Raw genomic sequence first — 20,427 nt, forward strand, 5'->3', positions numbered from 1 at the left:
TTAATTTAATTTTTTTTTTTAATTGTAATGAACTGTATATCATTATATGTTTCACTCAAATGACAGTCGGTACAAAACCCGACATTTATATCATTTTTCTTCATTATAAGGATGCAGAATGAATCTTGACTCATGTCTCTTATCATATTTTTGCGCACTTACCTAACCTACCATTTGTTAACATGGAGGAATAGTCCTATTCGAAGTATGTGGACACCCAAAAAATACAAAATATAATAATAATAATAAAAGTCCTGTTCTTGTTTCTCTGCTTTTATATGCATACAAATTTTATAGTGTGTTGAATTGGTATTGTAATAGTAGAGAGTTCTATGCAGCCTGGGTAGTGGAAGTGGACTTCAGCGATGGCAACAGATTTCTGGGCTTATCCATTCCATGTGCAACACAAACCAATTTGAAAGCCCACACACACACACACACACACACACACACACACACTCTCTCTCTCTCTCTCTCTCTCTCTACATGGAGACAACTTGATGGTGTCATAAAGCCAACTAGCTTAAGTAATTAAGTTTGGACAATGCAAATAATTTCCACCCAGACGTTGACGTGTCTTTGGTTACAACTTTAGTAGTTGCTTTATTGTTCCAAAGTGCAAAAGATACTAATGTTATGTAAGACACTTTGAATTTAAAATTAAAAAAATTTAATTCAAATTTTAAATTGGATTCTATCGAATTTCAATTCAAGACACCATAACCTAGTAGCAGGAGATTTTAGGACATACTTGGTTTGTAACTCTAAAAATAGTTATCAGAAAAGAGAAAAGAAAGAACAATTTTCAGATAACTATAAAAGACTGTTATCTGAAAACAGGTATTTTTATAACTGAGTTTTCATAAAACAGAATCAAACAGAATTTTTTGTACAGTTTCTGTTTTTAGTTTTCCAATAACAAAAAAATTATTTTTATAGTTACAAACCAAACAAACCCTTAATTAATGGTTATTTTTGTTTGTCTTGAGCTCTATTAGACTGTTACTGTCGCCTGAGAAGTGTGAATGAATATTGAATTTAGGCCCATTCTGTGTGTCAGACCAACCAAGATATTGATTTAAAAGGGCCAAGTCTTTTAATTATCAAGTGGGCTAGAGCCCACATTGGTTGAATTGGTGGTAATAGTCCCTTCCATTACCTCTGGCTAACAAGACTTTTAAATTGTTTTCTTACTGATTTGATACCATTATATTATATATAAGCCCTCTCACTCATATGCCCAAATCAAGGCCAGAGTGTTTTACTTTGTAATTTTAAAAATAGTTTTTAATAATTCAAAAAATTGTATAAAAATATATTTTTTATAACTAAATATCATAAAACTGAACTAAGCAGAATTTTTGTACAATTTTATGATTTTTTAATTTTCTAAATACAAAAAATTATTTTCAAAATGTTACAAACTAAATAGGTACTTAGCTACTTACTTTGTTTTTAATCAATAAGGTTTTTATTTTTCCTTTTTTTGTTTTTTTCTTAGTTTAATTTACAAGGTAAAGATTAGGTGAAAGATAGAGCAAGAAAAGCACCAAATTTGTATGCGTTGCTTGGAGGATGGGGAAAAAGGAAAAGAAGAAAAGGGAAAATTGAAGTAGAGAACACGATGGAAGAGAAAGTGGATGGAATATAAAAATAACGGGAGGATAAAAAAGCATGATGGTACTTGAAATTTTTTCTTTACTTCTCTGTTTTTTTGTTTTGTAAGAGAAAAGTTAAGAGAAAGAAGATAAAGAAAAAGAAAAGGAAGAAAAAGAAGAGAAAATAGAAAACTACTATTTGCTTTTATTTTGAAGGGAAAGTTGAGAAGGTTTAAAAATATTATATTCTCTTTCCTTCTCTTCCTTTATTCCAAACAAGGTCTAACATTTTCTTAGATCATGTGAGGTGCACTTTTGGTTCCCCTCTCCTTCAATATATATATATATATTTTGCCTAATCCAAAGCATTTGGGATTTTTTCTCTGTTTATTTTCCTTTTTTTTGTTTGATAAGAGACAAGTTAAGAGAAAGAAAGTAAAGAAAAAGAAAAGGAAGAAAAAGAGAAAGAAATATAAAATCACTATTTGCTTTATGGAAAGAGATAAAACTTATTGATGTGTAGTTATATTCGACCGAAGTGATAATTAATGAAGTTTTGAAACGCCGGACTCAAATTCTTTGTTAAAGCTTACTTAAGAATACTTATGACTAGTGACAAAACCGATTAATCTGATCTTAACAAATAAATTCCTTAACATGAGAGATAATTTATTCTTTATCTTATACAAATAAGATGGAGTAAGTATTAAGTGATATGGAGTCGCCCAAAAATCAGATCACATTTTCAAATTATATAATTGGCTTTTCTCTCCCTCTTTTCCTTCATTCCAAACAAGGAATGAAGATGCTCGTAGATCATGTGAGGGTCCCACCCTCTCTCCTTGAAATTTGTTGCCTAATCCAAAGCATTTTCCTAAACGCCCTTTTCAAATTTTGGTTAGGACACTTTGCTTCTCCCTCTTTGGACATGATTAGAAGGCGGCTTTGAGGTGTCTATCTTAAATTATTTTCCTAAACTAGACAAAAACTTCCAAAACAGATTACGACAACTTGCACATGATAGTGCTAAGCTTGATAAATATTATACATTAAAGTTTAAAGGTAATTTAGGAATTTTTATACTTATTATGTTATCCTAGTACGTTATTATTTATTCATTTTAAATTCTTTGTATTAGTTACTGTTTTGATTATCATAGTAAAATTTCTACAACCTTTGAACGTAGTCACAAATTTTAGGTAAATCAAGTAAAATCTGTATGTTTGATATATTTCTTTTGTTTTTCTGTTTAATTTCGCAACACTACATACACCAATTTTCTTGATATATTGGATGATTACCAAACATTATCCCAAGTAATTGTAATATGATTGAATTTTAGATATGAACTTTAAATCTCTCTTTCTTTCTTTCACTTCTTTTCTCTTAGGATGTCTTCAATTGCATGAAATTGGAATTTTGCAATTAAAATTGGTGGAATTTGAGAAAAATAATTAAGAAAATTGAATCAAAATTTTCACAAATCCTACCAATTCTATTTCCAATTTCAATTCTAATTTTAAAACTCCAATTCAATGCAACAGAACACACCCTTAATGAATTTTTTAAACTCTTAACTATACATATGTAATATACGTGGTACTCTACAAAATCATAACAAAAGTTATGAAAACTATTTTTGTCAATAATATCAATTTTCACCAAATTAACAATAAAAACATGAAACAAAATAATTGTCAAACATAGAAGTTGCAAAAATATAAATGGGGGGCGGCTAACATGACGAAAATGAAGCTATAGCTATTTCTAATATATTAACTTTATCAATTTGCATATCTATAATAAAAACATGGAACATGTCTTAAATCACACCAGCTAGGCAAGTCTATATTTTTATTGCAGATGCTTTTAAAATATGGTCAATTTTTGTTCACCTTTTATGTGCAAACCAGGTTAAAAGTAAGACTGATAAATATAATTATGAGCCTGTGATTCACTTTGTGTAAAATAATATTAAAAGTAATTAAAATTTTTTTTTTTCTTTTATACACGGTTAAATAAGCAATTTTTTTGTTCTTTTAAGCGTAAATTATAACTCCATAGATCAGATTATAGATTAAAAAACCATCAACAACCAATAAAGTTAAAATATGAACTTGGCTTTATGATTGATCAAGGACTGAAGATGATAAAATAGTGCTAATAATAGTATTTTCTATTAATAAGGAAGTGGGTGATAAAATCCTTTGTGCAAACATCTTTTCCTCTTTGTTATTTAAAATCCAATAAAAAAAGGGAAATGAATTGTTTTTGTGTTTAAGATAGCAGTCTAACTTGACTCGAGATCTTTTATATTATTATTATTATTAAAATGAGAATGTTACGTGCAACAAATGTTCACGTAATTATCAATACCTATTTATTTCGTTTTGAAAATATTAATGCTATGCAGCTTCAATCTAGTTATTGAATTAATGGATAACAACGAAGATGAAACAAAAATCATATGACTTTTACACAACATAGATTCAGTTTTTTAAAAATAATTCTAAAACATTTAGAAAATTAAAAATTATTTTTAGATAATTATAAAGATAATTCTCTGAAAAATGTGTTTTTATAAAACTGATTTTTTCACACTTTTTATTTTTTATTTTTCTTTCAATTCTTAGAAACATAAAACTGTTATCAAAAACTTAATGAAACAGGTCTATGACTTTCATTTTCTTGGCGCATGGTAAGTTTTTAGAATTTTTTTTAATGCTTTTAAGTTTTAACAATATAAGGAAAAAAGAAAAAGTAAAAGAGAAAAGAATAAATCCTTCCCATTTTTTTCCCACTTGTGCACCAAAAATCTTCCTTCCTTCTTTCCCTTTCCCTTTTTTTTATTTTTATTTTTTATAATCATTTCTCTTTGTTCTGGGGAGGGACTCTCATCTTCCTTTCACCGAACAAAACCCACTATTAAATATTAATCATAAGTAAAACAATAAAAAAAAAAATGTAATTCTCCATATAATTAACTTATTTACTTCAAAGAATACTTTGATTTATGCATCTAAATTTCTTTACAAAGTGGTGACCATGCAGACAAAGACAAGAAAGTGAGGTTAAAGGCATTGAGCCCATTTCACTCCCAAACTTCAACACCAGAATTATTACTAACAGTAAAAAGCGTCTGTAAATTCTCTCACTTGTTCTTGGGGTCTTGGTTAAAATTTGAGTTCCATTGTCCCATTTTCTTGTCTTTCGCCATTTGTCCCTTCTCTGTAAGTCTCTCCCACTTGTTGCATTGCATGTGTTCTTGAAAACATGGTGTTTCTGCAGACAAGCCCCACACACAAATGCACATAGTACACACACACATTCATATACAAATCTACAAACAAAGCATTCTCTATACTTTTACCACTTTCTCATCTGTTGTCACTCACACCCCTATCCTATGTGCACTGTTGCTTTTTTCCTAGTGTTTCATTTCATTTCATTGTAATTTTGCTTTCAGAGTTTTGTCCTTAAGCTGTGATCTTCTACCGGCAAAAGTACAGTCTTTTACAGACCCCACGTCTGTGACAAAGTCATTTATATGATCAAAGCGAGCAAAGTCGAATCCTTTTTGCTTCTTAGGTTGGTTTAGGGCTTTCTTGCCTTCTTTGCAATATGAAATTCTTATACGAAACCAAAATCCTCTTTCCCTCTTTGATTATTTTGTAATTGAGTGCGTTTTTTCTTTCAATTTCTAGGAAACTTCCTTGACTACAAGCTTTATAGACCCCACAACCCTACACAATTTAGACATCTTCTATGACTAAAAAGCCAGTCGTGTGATCAAAAGCAAAAAAAAAGTCTCCTTTTTTGTTCTTAGGGTTGGTTCTAGGGTTTTATTGCCCTTTTTCCAAGATGGGTTTCTTCTGTATTTCTTGTTGAGGGGTTTTCCCAATCGTAAGAAATTTTCCTAGAAAACCCTTTTTCAGGGGAAAGAGCCAGTTGGTAGCGATCATCTCTGTTGCAGAATTCTTCTATCCAGAGAAAGGTCTGTTGGGTTGCTTTGCTTCTAGGTTTTGTTGGTCGTTTCTCTCTGTTCGTGTGGGTTCCATAAATCCATATGCAACAACCACAATGTTGTATATTCGGAGTCCCCATTTGGCAATTTTTCACCAAGAATTGCAGTTCTTTGAAAGTTAGGTTCATATATACTGTTTCTTTTAGGAGCTTTTTAACAAACGGTTGGTCTGCGTTTCAAATTGATTGGCTAGGCTCTTGATTTTTTTTTTATTGGAACATGGGTTGTGTTCATGGGAAATGTTGTAGTCGATACCCAAGTTCCTCAGATGGTGATAACAAGGACCGCCAAGAATTGGGTATATATACTGGCCATGGAAGGCATATACTTGCAAATTGGCCATTACATTGTGTTTCTGTTCCTTCACACAACTTCCAGTTGGAGTATTCGGTCCTCACGCAACGTGGGTTCTACCCAGACACGCCGGATAAAGAAAACCAAGATAGTTTCTGTATCAGAACGCAAATTCAAGGTAACCCAAGTGTCCATTTTTTCGGTGTATTTGATGGGCATGGGGAGTTTGGTGCAGAGTGTTCAAATTTTGTTAAGGATAGATTAGTTGAAATTCTATCAAATGACCCTACATTGTTGGATGATCCCGTTAGAGCTTATGATTCTGCATTTTTGGCAACAAATAATGAACTACATAATAGCGTCATTGACGATTCAATGAGTGGTACCACCGCAATCACTGTTCTTGTTATTGGGGATATGCTTTATGTGGCAAATGCAGGTGATTCAAGAGCTGTGATTGCCATTAAGGATGGGAACCAAATTGTTGCTGAAGACTTGTCTCATGATCAGACACCATACAGAAAAGATGAATGTGACAGAGTGAAGCTTTGTGGGGCCAGGGTTTTGAGTGTTGATCAGGTGGAAGGGCGTGAGGATCCGAGTATTCAAACATGGGGTGATGAAGAGATGGACGGCTGGGATCCGCCTAGATTGTGGGTTCCAAACGGGATGTACCCTGGGACTGCATTTACAAGGAGTTTAGGAGATGGTGTAGCTGAGAGGATTGGTGTTGTTGCTGTTCCTGAGGTGTCAATGATTCAGCTTACTCCTGTTCATCCATTCTTTGTGGTCGCAAGTGATGGAGTTTTTGAATTCCTTTCAAGCCAAACTGTTGTGGATATGGTAAGTGACGATCCATGATTACATGTTAAAGTTCCTGGGAATCACTTTCATCTATTGTTCTTCATTTTGTTTTTGCTCATCTGTTGATTTTGATAGTTAATTGATGTGGTGAGGTCCCTGATCATTTTCGTGTTCTAATAGTTCCAGTTTGTCAAGGTCAATCTTTTTTTATTATTTATTTATTTATTATTATTTCAATATGGAACCTTAATGAATCTTTGTTGAATCCAACATTGATGTAGTTAATTTGATTATGTACTTTTAATTTTCTTGTTGTCAGGCATTGGTTTATTCATTTCTATTTTGGCTGACTAGTTCAATGTTTGGATTAAATATGAAGCAACAAACAAAATTTAAACTTTGTGGCATGTGATGGAAGTGTAGAAATGGAACTCCGAAATTGAACTCATTGTTGATGAAGTATTTTTGTCTACGACACATGTTTGTGGAGCATAAAATGTACCGGAAAAATAGAAGGCTAATTGGTACTATAGGGAAGACAAAAAAAGCTTTAATTTAGCAGTGCACAAGTAAGAAAACATGCATGCTGCATTGCCACTAATTTATGTTTTCCTTTTTAATTGTTATTTTTTATAATGATCTTTTTGCTTCTTTTGAGTGGTAAACGATTCCTCTCCCTCAAAGTCCGCTAAGTTTGAAAAGTACAAAGAGTGTATCCAAGCTCCGTGGCTGTTTTTATATAAATTATGATTATTGTTATTATTACGAGTATTATTTTGTTGAGGTAAGGGACGCTTGGAAATGTGTTACACAGTTTTAAGTGTCTTCTACATGAAAAATTCAAATTCAGAATAAAACTTTATGTATTAAAGCGTAGTCTGGATAACATTTAGGCAGAAAACCAGTTATAGTTGATATTTACAAAATATAAAAAGTTAGGGAATTCTTTACTTTTTGTAAGGTGGCGACTGGCGCCCTTGATTGAAATGCCTTTGGATCAGATAGATGATAGATCCTTGTTGCTGGTACTTTTTAGTCTCTTTTCAAAAAAATTGTTAATCCTTCTATATTGCAGTTAGTTATTTGTAAGATTATAGTTAAACTATAATTTTAATCAATCAACTCAGAATCATGCGCTAAACAGAAAGTAACGTAGAGGAGCAGAGGCACAAGATTTTTACGTGGAAAACCCAAACAGGAAAAAAAAACACGGGACCTAGTCTAGTCAGACACAATCCAACATTGAGAAAGAGAATACAATTAGACTGATAGTTCACTTGCCCTCGAACCCCTTTTTCCCCAGAGGTCTCCACGTCGTTTGTCCGCTCATCTACAACATCCGCTTCTCACGAATAGGCTTCTCTAGTGATTGCTCACCCATGTTTGCTCTGAATTGATTGATTGAGTAGGATCGGATTGATGATCTTCCCCTTAATGAACTTTAAATCCTACATGGTATGTTCCATTGAGACCTTAGATTGAGTAAACCCCAAGTTTTGCTCTTGCAGGGTTTTGCCTTTTTTTTTTCTTTTTTTTTTTTTTTTCGTGTCTCTGGTTGTTAGAAATGCTCTTTTTATGAATATCTGAGTCAATGAGATATATGTGTTCAGCCTAGAGGTAGTGTATATAGGCAAAATAGAGATATAGAGAGATTGGGATTTGTTGAGTTTAAATTCAAGTTGGAAACTGCTTTTTGGACAAGTTTGATTGATTAAAATTGTCATCGATCAATGGATGATACATCAAAAGGCCTTGATTGATCCCTTGATGGATCAAAATCTACATCATTTCAATACTTGGAAAAAAAAAAATTCCAGGAAGTTTCCAAAACTCTGTTGATGCATAGTTTGAAAGATTTAGGGAATAAAATCAAATTAAAATCATGAAAAGCCCCTAATTATGCATGACCCTAATTTGGTGAGTGCATCATTGTGTTTATTTACCTTTAGGCCCTCAAAGACGAAGATTACCAAATTATCGTTGAATGTAGCATGAATTTACTTCTTCTACATTGGGAGGTAATAACTAACACCAACTAACTTTTGAAATTTTCTAAAACTAAGTTAAAAAATTTTGACAAAATATACAGACTCTAGTTTTGTATATGAAATTTATCCTATTGCCCTAACAACCCTTTACAGAAGTTGTTTTCTAATCATTATTCTAGGCCTATAAGATATGCAACCGTCACTGTTTGCTACGACTTGTCCCTAAAGACTTCCACGCTGCTGGATATGAGTACTTTATGAACCATTGGCAATCTTCTATTTGTTATATTTTTTGGTAATTTTCTTAAGAAATACTCTCTATCAATGGAGCGAAGTGGGTTCTGCTACTGAGACTATCATCAAATGTGCAGTCTCCTCTAGGCAATAAAATTAGTCAATACATTGATTTTGTGTTTAAAAGCCTTTCCCTCTGATAAATTTTCCTGGTATTGCAATCTTTTAATATTTCATTGGTGATTTTGTTGTACTCTGTCCTATTGTTGCCTTTCAGTTTTTCTGATGTCTTTTTACTCTTTTCTCCTGTCTCTCTTGTTTTTACTTCGGATTTGCAGGTAAGCAGATACACAGATTCTAGGGATGCATCTTCTGCCATTGCTGGAGATTCATACAAACTATGGTTAGAGCATGAAAACCGGACAGATGATATAACGATCATCATTGTACACATAAAAGACTTATCAATGTATGAATCATTTTGTCTTTCTTTGGTTGTTGATTTTCTTATTCAAAACTGAATGGTCACGTCTTTGTTCTGAATCATTATCTGCAAGTCCCTTATGGGAGACTTATGCTGCAAAGTGCAGTTGTTTCTCTTTTTGACATTATAGGCTCTATACATTAGATATCTTACTCGGAAAGAGTGCATATATTGAATTGATTATATCATCCAAGTCTCTTGAAGTTTGACAGATCAAAGTGCAGTGATTGTCGTTCCATCTCCACCACTTCCCAGACCTTTTCAATTGTGGTGGTTACTCCTGCTTTGTTTTCTATGAAATGTGCTACTTGTTTTAATGACACAATATTTTCTCTCTCTCCATTCTCTGCAGTGACTGAGCTAACATGGGTGTTTAGGAAGTTCACTCAGTGTCCTGTTTCACTTGCCTTGAAATGGTACTCATCTGCATCTTTAGTTGTAGGAAGTTTTACTGTCATATTCCCTGTTTCACTTTTGCATTTCTTTTTTCCAAAATGTGATGTTGGCTTTTTCGCAAACTTAAAAGAAGAAATAGAAGAAAAGAGTAAGCATTTAAGCATCGATGTGGTTGCTAATAAGCTGTCCAACCAAATAATGTCTTTATGGCAGGTAACTGTTAATGAGAAGTTGGAGCATGCAACTGGCAGCAGGAGCCATTTGATCTGCGAACGCAAGTTTTGTTTATTGATTGATCTCCACACATGCATTTAAGGGTGCTCGTGCATGCTTATATAAACGACTACATGATGCAGAATGCTCTGTAAAACACACTGGAGGACGAGTGATCTTGGTAGGAAGTTTGGTGTAACAGACCTTTACACGAACCATTCTACTAAATATGTACATGAAAAGGAAGTTGAAGATATTTTTTGATTACATTGCAAGATATTTGTTTCTAAATGGCAAATATGATGATTTCTCTAGTACTATTTTAAGTAGCAAAATAAAGTTATCCTGTGATCTTTGTTTCTGAATGGTATGATTGTTGTGAGCTTATGGTATAGGACACACAGAATTCTGGGGATCTAGAGTTCTTCCTAGTGAAGATCACACAATTCAATCTGGATATGGCAGTCCATTTAATCAATGCTGTAAGCAGCAACATATTCAATTAGGTCAAGTAAGTACTCCTTGTAAAGGCTAGGTTGTCCACATCCTTTTCCTTTTTGGACAATCTAAAGCCTCTCAAGTTATTGTCTATATGTAATGGAAAACAGATAGAACTTGAGCACTGTGTGCTCTGGCATATACCTGGTCAATCAGAGAGTGATGAGTGCTTGACAGGGCTCGACCTTGTGCGAGTGATAGAATCTCTCTTCAGAAGCAATTCAAGACAAATGGTGTGCAACTCTTGCATGAGAAATGTAGGGTTTGCTTGTTTCAGTTTTTTGAGAACTGAAACTGGAAACAAAAAACTGTTTGGTTGCTGTTTCTGAGCACTGTGTTTTGAAAACTCAATTAAGAAAAAGCATGTTTTCAGAGACCCGCCCTTTATAAATCTGTCAAAACAGTTTTCAATTTTCTGAATTTAGACAATGTTGGCAAATGTATTCTTATCAAGCATATACAAATACACTGAAAAACAAGCAACGATAGAGTACAATTGTAGCAAATTGGTTATCATGTGCTGGAAGTACTCGGTTTTACCAATGGAGCGTCTTCCTTTCCTTGTGCTGATCATTGTGGATGCATCCTGGTATCTTTTTAGGAGGAGCTATAGTTGATGCGAACCTGGGTTCCCCTTAATTTTTATTGTAATTTCTCTTGTATTTTTATTTTTATACAGAAATGCTCCTCTGTTCCCTCGCAGCGCCGGGCGAAGCACACAAACATGTAAGTAGTACACACACATGCAAGTGGTAGACTGACGTAGATGATTAACCGAAAAATGCAGGGCTGGCTTGGATGAATCTACATGATGTCTGTGATATCCCCCAACCAAAGAATCATGGGTGTCAAAACTTAATCAAAATTTCACCCCCAACAATTTTGAAGTAAAAATGAATAGATGATTGTGGTGATCTATAGATCATCAAAGACACAAAAAGGGAAAAGAAAAATGAAGTGGTAGCAAAGATGTAAATCACTCTTCTGGGATTTCCCAGGCTGAATATGATATTTCCCTGACTGAAGATATGAAGTGATAGCCAAAACTGAACTTCTAACTCAGTATGATATTTACCATTAACGCTGCATGGTCAACATTTTTCCGTATCACTTTTGTGTATATGCATGGTTCATACATGCAAGGTATCAAGCAAGGAAGTCCATATTCTAACTATTTGGGATCGCCTACATGAATATTGTTTTGTCAAGATGAGGAAAATTCTTCTGCGTACAGAAAAATTGGAATCAAATTTTTAGTGGTTGGCATCCTTTTACAAAGGCAATTCGTCTAACTCGATGCAATTATGTCATTTCATTCACCATAGATAGAGAACCAAGGATAATACTAGCAGTCATTCCATTACTTATTTGCCTCCACTCTCTGTTTTCTAGTGTAGTCTATAAAATGTTGATTATTCACTATTCTCCACCATACAACCGCAAACTAATCACATTCTAGATTTGCACTATTGGTCCTCTATCATAAATGAAAAATCAATTTCATATACATATATACAATACATCACCAAATCATCCAAAAAAAAAAAAAAGCAAAAGAGTAGACAAGCTCAATTAGGAGATCAAATATCTCAACAATTTAATTCATGACAGGAAGCATACATCTTTATAGAAAATTATCATTACATGGAAAATTTCGAAAGATTCTCAATAAATAAGAATAAATGTAGAATAAAAGATATGTAATCATTTTGTATGTTCCTCTATTGAGTCTAAAGCAAAAAACCCAAAAATGTAAGATGAAGTATGAGAAATGTAATCTCATGATTCAATAACTACCTCAGCTCTTTCATCCACATAATAATTCTCACTTCCCTTTTCGATTCTTTCTCTCATTGCACGCCTTTAAAGCTTGAACCTCTGTAAGAAATTTTGAGCACCAAAAAGATGATAAACGAAAATATATTCATGTCAAATAACATTATGGAAAATTGGAAATGAGCAATAGAAACAAAAATATACAATACCCAAGTTCTCATAAGTATGCATATACAGAGTTTATATGCATGTTATATAGAAAGAGAGGTCTAAAATCCCCAAAATGAATGCCCAACAGTGTTCCAAAGAACAATTAGAAAGATAAGAGCTGATAAAAGCATACCCTTTTGGCAAGATTTCCAATTTCTGTCGGTTTTGACTAGACAATCCTGCAATACACATTCATGTTGACAAATAAAAATTGGGTTTAGGGTTTTAGATATATATACACACACACACATATATATAACAAGAAATACCTGCAAGGACAAGTAGAGAGAAGAGCACTCTTTGAGCTGCTTCACGCTCTCATCCTCTTCGTCAGCATCGGTCTGATGAAGTGGCGGTGACGGCAACGGCAACGGAGATTTGTGTGGGTCCATAGACTCTGTGTCACTTGGTTCAGCCTTCGGACACGGGTTGCCTTTTAATCACCTGATGGCTCACTTGGTTATTTTTTCTTTATTTTTATTTTTATATTTTATGGCTCGTTAATAATAGGATTTTTGACAAGTCTGAAAAAGTGTCTTTTGAAAAATTAAGGAGGTGAATTAAAACTGGCTAAGCGGTATCTCGTCCATTTATTAAAGTATAATAAGGATTCATATCTTTGTAGGAGTATGTTTTTTGTTAATAAAAATAAATAAATAAATAAATAAAAGATACGAAAATAAAGATAATTAATGCAAAAATAAAAATATACAAATGCAAAGTGATTAGTGAAGATGGCATGGTACATGATCAATAAATAATACAATATTAATGGATGAGTCATTGGCATGAGAAGATATTCAATGTGCATGGTGCATTGTGTACCGAGCCATCACAATCATTTGTATTTGTGCATGTTGTGCACGCGCCTACACATGTATGACACAAATGATTGTGATGTGCTCGGTACACGGTATACCGGGCACATTGAATATCTTCATCAAAAGAAACACAAACGGTTATGATGTGCTCGGTACACGGTATACCGGGCACATTGAATATCTTCATCAAAAGAAACAAAAAGGTACGAAAATATCTATGTTTCTCTCCCTTAGCCACACAAAAGGCCCAACGGAAAACTTGACTTTGAGCAAAACAAAAAGCCCTAACAGAAGATCTTTGGGTTAGCAAGTCTCGAAAAACATAACTTCGAGCAAAACAAAAATCCCATCAGAGAATTTCTGGGTTATCAAACCTCGAGAAACATGAACTCGCGTAATATAAAACCCCAATAAAGAATTGTTGGGTCACCAAATTTTTGAAGGAACATATCTTGAGACAATAAAGCCACAATCTCTAAAACGAGAAGCTTGATAATACAATTTCGAGTACACATGAAACACTAAAACAAAAACCAAAAGAAAGGCACACGGGATAAGGTAAGACTAAATGATACCGGGGATAAAGTAAGACTATCTGATACCCGTCCCTTAGACAGATTTTGGTTTAGAGGATGGGAATTAGAATAAGCCCAAAAGCTAAGTATAGGGACGGTAAGAGGAACAGTGAAAATACAAATTTTGAAGGTCTATGAAAATACAGGTTTCAAGCAATAAACCCTTACCATCACATTAATAATTTTGGACGCTATAGCGCCGAACACATTAAATGCTCGTAAAACAATTCTAACAAACAACTTCTAACCAAAGCATGGGCAAAAAAATGGATTAGACCCTTTACGTGTGTAGGCCCATCATGACCTAATTGGTCAAGGATAATAACCAGTATCGCGATTAGAATGATGAATATTAATCACCATTGTGTTAGTCTATAAAAACCAAATTAAATTAAGCCTTAAAAGTGATGCTTACTCAGACATTCTTACCTTCACTAACCATTACTCTGATCTAATCTATCTTCTCACCCAGTTCTTCCTGCCCCTTATATTTGTGATTGATATCTCTATTTCCATTGTGTAACAATAAAGAACTCTGAATAACAAAAGGAGGTTTCTGAATTTTAATTTTTAAGAATTTTGCTAGACTTGCCAAGAGAAGAAAAATATTTTTTATTATTAATTGGAAAAAAGTTTGATTTCAAATTTTTTTTTAAAACAAATTATTTCAAAAGGACATAATCAAACAACCCAAAGATCTTATTGGTGGGCCAAATTTGACTGAAATTGGATCGGAGGGGAGGCCAAGGGCAGGTTCAGTGTATGGCATGCAAAAATTCTAGATGAATAATGTGACCAATAATGTGACCATTTTCCTTTTTGGGGAACAAAGTAGTATTTATCCAAAATACCTTTTATACCCCTTTTCTTAACCATAGTTAACCCTCACATCCATTTTTAGGTAACCCTGGTCACATGGTTTTAACAAACTAAATTGGAAAAAAGGCCCAAAAAAAAAAAAAAAAAAAAAAAAAATCCACAATTAAAGTGTGCGAGTGAGACGTTCAATGCTATAAAGCATAGAGAATAAAAAGCCAAAAGGACTATCGATTGTCTCTACTTCCTCCGTTGCTCCGATATTTATCGCCACTTTCATTGCTCTTGCCACATAGCTCAAATCGGGTATGTCTCGATCGACCAATTTTCGCTGAAACTCTTTTATTATTTTTTTTCGATTCTTTTCTATTGGGGATCTTTTATTTATACACACACAAACACACAGTGATTATGTATTATTATTCTAGGAGTACTATCTTTCATTGATTCTATTTGTCTATCTATTGATTTTGATTCAGTTTACGTAGTTGGATTCACTTGAAGGATAATGGGTCTTATGCAAATACATTGATTATTGATTTATCGTTTATTGGCTCTCTATTTGTTTGATGATAAGTTTGGTTTCTTGATGCAAAAAATAAATTAATATTTCATTGCTTTCGTATCTTGGTTAAGCACAGATATGATTTTTAAAGTTATTTTATAATGCAATAATCTGTTACTGGGATCAAACAGTTGATTTGCGTTATTATGAGTGGTTGGATTTTATGATCTGGTTTACAGTTCTTGAAACGCTAAATAATTTTTTTTAAGCTTTAGTTTGATAGTCCTGGTTGCATGGAACAATTGTTTTATAAGTTTTGCGTAGATATATATATGTATATATATTTGCATTTGTATATGTCCAATTAGATTTTTGTGGATAATTTTGGTGAAGGCATTGAAAGTTAGTATGTTGTGCAGATTAGAGTGGCTTCAATGGTTGCTCAGGCCAGTAGTAGTACCAGCCAAGTTTTGCCTTCTATATCTGTTCAAGAAAAAGGAAGTAGGAATAAGAGAAAATTCCAGGTTGATCCACCTTTAGATGACACAAATAAGAATCTTAATGGGTGCCCAAGTAATGGATTATCGGCTGAGAAATTGGAGATTACTCGGAGTCATGGTCATTCTGGTGGGTGCGATATATGCAGCATTAACCAAAACCATTCTGATACTTTGAAACTTGACATTGGATTGTCCAGTGCAGGTGGGTCATCTGAGTCCCATGATGCTGATTGGAGTGATCTTACGGAATCCCAGCTCGAAGAACTTGTTTTAAGCAACTTACACACAATTTTCAATAGCGCAATTAAAAAAATTGTTGCTTATGGTTACAGTGAAGAAGATGCTACAAAGGCTGTTTTGAGTTCTGGTCTATGTTATGGGTGTAAAGACACGGTGTCAAATATAGTGGACAATACTTTAGCATTTCTTAGAAATGGTCAAGAAATTGATCCTTCAAGGGATCACTCCTTCGAGGATCTACAGCAGATGGAGAAGTATATATTGGCTGAATTGGTTTGTGTTCTTCGTGAGGTTAGGCCTGTCTTCAGCACTGGGGATGCAATGTGGTGTTTGTTGGTATGTGACATGAATTTGTCGCATGCCTGTGCAATGGATAGCGATCCCTTGAGCAGTGTACTTAGTGATGGAGCTCCAAATGGCACTATCTGTGTTTCAGCCCAACTACAATCAAGGACAGAGCCTAAAAGTTCTGAACTTGATCTTCAGAATCTGTGCAAACTAAATCATCCAATTGCTTGTAATCATAATTTTCAATCTGAGACACTTGGCACCAGCATGGCTTCAAATCCTTGTGCACATAATTTTCAATCTGATGCACCCACCATCACGAGTGTCCCAAACTTGATAAAACCAAAAAGTTCCCTTGTTCTAAATGGACTTGTACCTGAGAAAGAGAGTCCACATTCTACATCTGATACTGCAAATAGATCTTTTGGTGTAGTGGGAACATCCCAATCTTCTGCGCCAGAAGAGAAGTTAGGAAGCACTAGAAAGGTTTATGGTATTACTAAGCGAGAATGTACACCTCGGCAGAAGTCACTTACTCTGGAGAAGCACATCCGCACATATTGTTCTAGAGGGCCTCCTAGAGCAGGGAAACTCGTTGGTTTTGGCAGTTTAGTTTTGGATGATACGCTAAAGTATGTATCAGATTCTACTTGTGTTAATGTGAAATATACCTCCTTCAAGATAAGCAAGGGAATGGGAGTTGATATGCCCCAAGACAATGGGAACCATAATTTATCAACACATCTTGGGCTCCCTTCTCCAGCGCCATTAAATTTGGAAACTGTCAGCACCATTTCTACTTCACCTAAAGTTAATATTCCATTTGCAATATCGACAGTTGATTCCCCACCAGCGTTGTCAGCTGCTGATACTGATCTCTCTCTTTCACTTCCTTCTAAAGGCAATGCTGTTCCGATGCCCATCAATAGCAATTCGGAGGCTCCGAATTGTAATGATGTCGGGATGCCATACGATCAGTCTCCAGGGCAGTGTTTCCCACAGCACAAGAAGGATGAAATTATTATGAAGTTGGTTCCAAGGGTCCGGGAGCTGCAAAATCAGCTCCAAGAGTGGACAGAGTGGGCCAATCAGAGGGTTATGCAGGCTGCTCGTAGACTGAGCAAGGATAAGGCTGAGCTAAAGACACTGAGGCAAGAAAAAGAAGAAGTGGAACGGCTCAAGAAAGATAAGCAAACTTTGGAGGAAAACACCATGAAGAAGCTTTCTGAGATGGAGAATGCCTTGGGTAAGGCTAGTGGGCAGGTGGAGCGAGCTAATTCTGCTGTTCGGAGGCTCCAGATGGAGAATGCTGCATTGAGGCTAGAGATGCAAGCTGCTAAATTACAAGCAGTAGAGTCAGCTGCAAGCTGTCAGGATGTATCGAGGAGGGAAAAAAAGACACTGATGAAATTTCAGTCATGGGAGAAGCAAAAGACCTTGTTTCAAGAGGAGCTCATGGCTGAGAAACGCAAATTTACTCAGCTGCAACAGAAGCTGGAACCAGCTAAAGATGTTGGGGATCAACTTGAGGTATGTGCGTAAAGTTGGATTCAATATTTATTTTATTAATTATTTTTTACTCCCGGATGAAACCTAAGCTATCCCTTTTTATATGTTTACATCCAACTGTTTAATGGTAAACGTGGCATGCTTCTAGGATTATTGGGTTGGGGGCCAAACAATTATATGTGAGGTTCACAAAATTGATCGTATTGAACTCCTTAAAACATTATGATCTTTTTCACCTGTTTCATCCTGTATACAGTCAAAAGCTTGTAGTAGTGACTAAATGGGAGGTTAGACAATGTTTCCTCATCAAAGAATGCCTTAAATTTCCTTAGGTAACGGAGTAAAGGGCACGCCTAGGAGGAAGGGTGATTTGCCATTCAATATAGATACCTTTTGTTGCCTGGTCATGCATTTTAAACAAGTATTCTTTTATGATTTTTGAAATTTGGATAGATTAATTGACCTTGGTTGGAGCTTTACTTGTAAACAAGTATTCTGTTATGTTTCCATTTGTTCCAATGCATCTCAAACAATTTTTTTCCTCAAAAGGTGCATTTTTTTTTTTTAAAAACTACTTATGAGATATACACAATGTATTTTGTTTGTAAATTGTTTTCAAGATATTTATATTTGTTGTATGATGAGAGCTCATCCCTGAAATGTAACTTACAACCATGTGTATTTTTAAATACCTGAAGAATGATTTTGAATCTGGGAAAGCAGCCTATCAAAACTTGTGAAAGCAGAAACCTTGAAGAGAAACAATAAATTAATAATAGAGAGTTTGAATGGTGCAGTTTTGATGTGCCTTCTGAAAGTGTCTGCTATCCACTGAATAGGCCTGCCAATCAATCAAATATTGATTGAAATCCAATCTGATTGTCTGAATATGGTAAAATGGGGTCGATTTATTAATCAATAACAATTGGAAGCTGGATGATTTCATACCTAATGGATCAGCCATGTGCTTAGATCAATACAATTATTATATGTAGAATCATATATATATATATATATATATATATATAGTTGATATTTCAATATTCACAATATTATATAATTGGTAAGTTTTCAGAATCAAAATAATTTGATTTTTAAATTTGATCGATTTCTAAATAATAGCGATTAGTTAATATTACTAACTTTGAAAGTCAATTTAGATTGTTTTCATTTCACATAAAATTATCATATATATATATCTATATATATATATATAGATATATATATTTTCATTTATGAAATCAGTTTTAATCGGGTCAGATTATGGGATAGGGTATCAGATTGTTAATAGTTCCGATTGGCTTGTATTGATATGGTGGATTATCAGATTGGATCATGGTTTTTTCCTTGGATCGGATGTGGTCTGGTTCGATCCCAATCCATTTACAGGCCTACCACTGTCACAGAAGATCTCAACCTGTCCCATAATTGTGGGTTTTACTGCTAGATGCTCATTGAAAAGGTAAAATATCACAGGCTAGATGGAAATTGGAAGAGAAGGCGACGGCCGAATTACTATGTCAGGCAAGCTCAGTAAGAAAGGAAAGAGAAGAGATTGAAGCTTCAGCAAAATCGAAGGAGGACATGATCAAAACGAAGGCGGAAAGCAATCTGCAAAGGTATAAAGATGGTATTGAGAAACTTGAAAAAGAAATCTCCCTATTGAGATTAAAGAGAGACTCCTTGAAGATAGCTGCTCTAAGAAGAGGCATCGATGGAAGCTATGCTAGTAGACAGACAGACATCAGAAATGCCGCACCTTCCCAGGAGTCCCAGATGCCTTGTATCTCCAGAATGGTGACAGATTTCCAGTACCATTCTGGGACTGGAGGTGTGAAACGGGAACGGGAGTGCGTGATGTGCCTTTCAGAGGAGATGTCTGTTGTTTTCCTCCCATGTGCACATCAGGTGGTTTGTGCAACGTGCAATGAGCTCCATGAGAAGCAAGGAATGACGGACTGCCCTTCCTGTAGGAGCCCCATCCAGCGGCGTATTTGTGTCCGTTATGCTCAATCTTAACTTCATCTCAGGAAGTGAGTTGAGTGTTCTATTTAATGATTTGTAGGACTCCTTTAAAAATAATATTTTTAAAAGTTCAGACAATTCAGCTGCTGTGCAGTTGCTTGAAAATATGTTACTTTTTTCCTTTCTCCCTGTTAATGGAAACTTACAGGGTTTACCATTCTTGAACTTTGATCTTACCTAATTCTCAAATCTTGGAAATGTGTTGTCTGTTTATACACATTTTGTTATTTAAATTAGTGCAGCACAAACCCCCATTTCTCGCGTTTATTCATCCATCTGCTGGAAGTTTTTGAGGCCTCTTGAAAGATTGCAAATGATGCTTTTCGATTTTCAACTGAAAATGGAGTGAATCCATGCCCTCAAGGTACTGTGTGAAACACTTCAGCTCAGCTGTCATTGCTGCAGAATAAGGGGTCTGCATCTTCATTTTTGTATATATATATATATATGTGTGTGTGTGTATGTGTGTGTGTACTGTGTATGCATTTTTGTTTGACACGAGTGCAGTTACATGGAAATCTTAAATGGAGAAGGAATCAAACAGGCTGGCTGTTCTGAAAATGGTAGGGCATGTTCCTTCTATTTTTTTCATTTTTGCAAAATTATTAATACATGTGCAGTTTTCATGA

The 20,427-nt window shown here is 34.6% G+C and overlaps 3 protein-coding genes across 5 annotated transcripts; 2 read left to right on the plus strand and 1 right to left on the minus strand.

Annotated features, from left to right (window-relative positions):
- Positions 1–4,814: 4,814 nt before the first annotated feature.
- LOC132275207 (probable protein phosphatase 2C 35) lies at positions 4,815–10,400 on the plus strand. Its single transcript, XM_059776625.1, has 4 exons — positions 4,815–6,759; positions 9,281–9,411; positions 9,779–9,842; positions 10,036–10,400. Exons 1-3 carry the CDS (start codon positions 5,842–5,844, stop codon positions 9,783–9,785), a joined length of 1,056 nt encoding a protein of 351 aa, XP_059632608.1. The 5' UTR covers positions 4,815–5,841; the 3' UTR covers positions 9,786–9,842; positions 10,036–10,400.
- A 1,705-nt stretch (positions 10,401–12,105) lies between these two features.
- LOC132273485 (uncharacterized) lies at positions 12,106–13,084 on the minus strand. The gene is made up of 3 exons (XM_059774442.1): positions 12,789–13,084; positions 12,653–12,698; positions 12,106–12,411 (listed from the first exon to the last, which is right to left on the minus strand). The coding sequence occupies exons 1-3, from the start codon at positions 12,909–12,911 to the stop codon at positions 12,359–12,361; spliced, it is 222 nt and encodes a 73-aa protein (XP_059630425.1). The 5' UTR covers positions 12,912–13,084; the 3' UTR covers positions 12,106–12,358.
- A 1,624-nt stretch (positions 13,085–14,708) lies between these two features.
- Positions 14,709–20,025, plus strand: LOC132275208 (putative E3 ubiquitin-protein ligase RF298). 3 transcript variants are annotated; one of them, XM_059776627.1, is made up of 4 exons: positions 14,768–15,037; positions 15,656–15,863; positions 15,939–17,794; positions 19,250–20,025. In XM_059776627.1, exons 2-4 carry the CDS (start codon positions 15,671–15,673, stop codon positions 19,790–19,792), a joined length of 2,592 nt encoding a protein of 863 aa, XP_059632610.1. In that variant the 5' UTR covers positions 14,768–15,037; positions 15,656–15,670; the 3' UTR covers positions 19,793–20,025. The 3 variants fall into 3 exon arrangements, with proteins under 3 accessions (XP_059632611.1, XP_059632610.1, XP_059632609.1); XM_059776628.1 differs by having other exon boundaries at positions 14,709–15,037; positions 15,656–17,794; positions 19,101–19,380; XM_059776626.1 differs by having other exon boundaries at positions 15,656–17,794.
- The last annotated feature ends 402 nt before the right edge of the window (positions 20,026–20,427 follow it).

The sequence above is a fragment of the Cornus florida genome, unplaced genomic scaffold (genome assembly GCF_030987335.1).
Source record: "Cornus florida cultivar Cherokee Brave unplaced genomic scaffold, ASM3098733v1 CherokeeBrave_3.0.0_Hap2_Chr09, whole genome shotgun sequence".
Classification (NCBI taxonomy): Eukaryota; Viridiplantae; Streptophyta; class Magnoliopsida; order Cornales; family Cornaceae; genus Cornus; species Cornus florida.

Bases quoted from the DNA above. Each gene is read 5' to 3' on its own strand.
- LOC132275207 (XM_059776625.1), top strand. From the start codon at position 5,842: ATGGGTTGTGTTCATGGGAAATGTTGTAGTCGATACCCAAGTTCCTCA. The intron at 6,760-9,280 runs GTAAGTGACGAT...TCGGATTTGCAG, and splicing joins GCCAAACTGTTGTGGATATG to GTAAGCAGATACACAGATTC.
- LOC132275208 (XM_059776626.1), top strand. From the start codon at position 15,671: ATGGTTGCTCAGGCCAGTAGTAGTACCAGCCAAGTTTTGCCTTCTATA. The intron at 17,795-19,249 runs GTATGTGCGTAA...AAAATATCACAG, and splicing joins ATGTTGGGGATCAACTTGAG to GCTAGATGGAAATTGGAAGA.
- LOC132273485 (XM_059774442.1), bottom strand. From the start codon at position 12,911: ATGGACCCACACAAATCTCCGTTGCCGTTGCCGTCACCGCCACTTCAT. The intron at 12,699-12,788 runs GTATTTCTTGTT...TGTGTATTGCAG, and splicing joins CTCTCTACTTGTCCTTGCAG to GATTGTCTAGTCAAAACCGA. The intron at 12,412-12,652 runs GTATGCTTTTAT...AATTTCTTACAG, and splicing joins TTGGAAATCTTGCCAAAAGG to AGGTTCAAGCTTTAAAGGCG.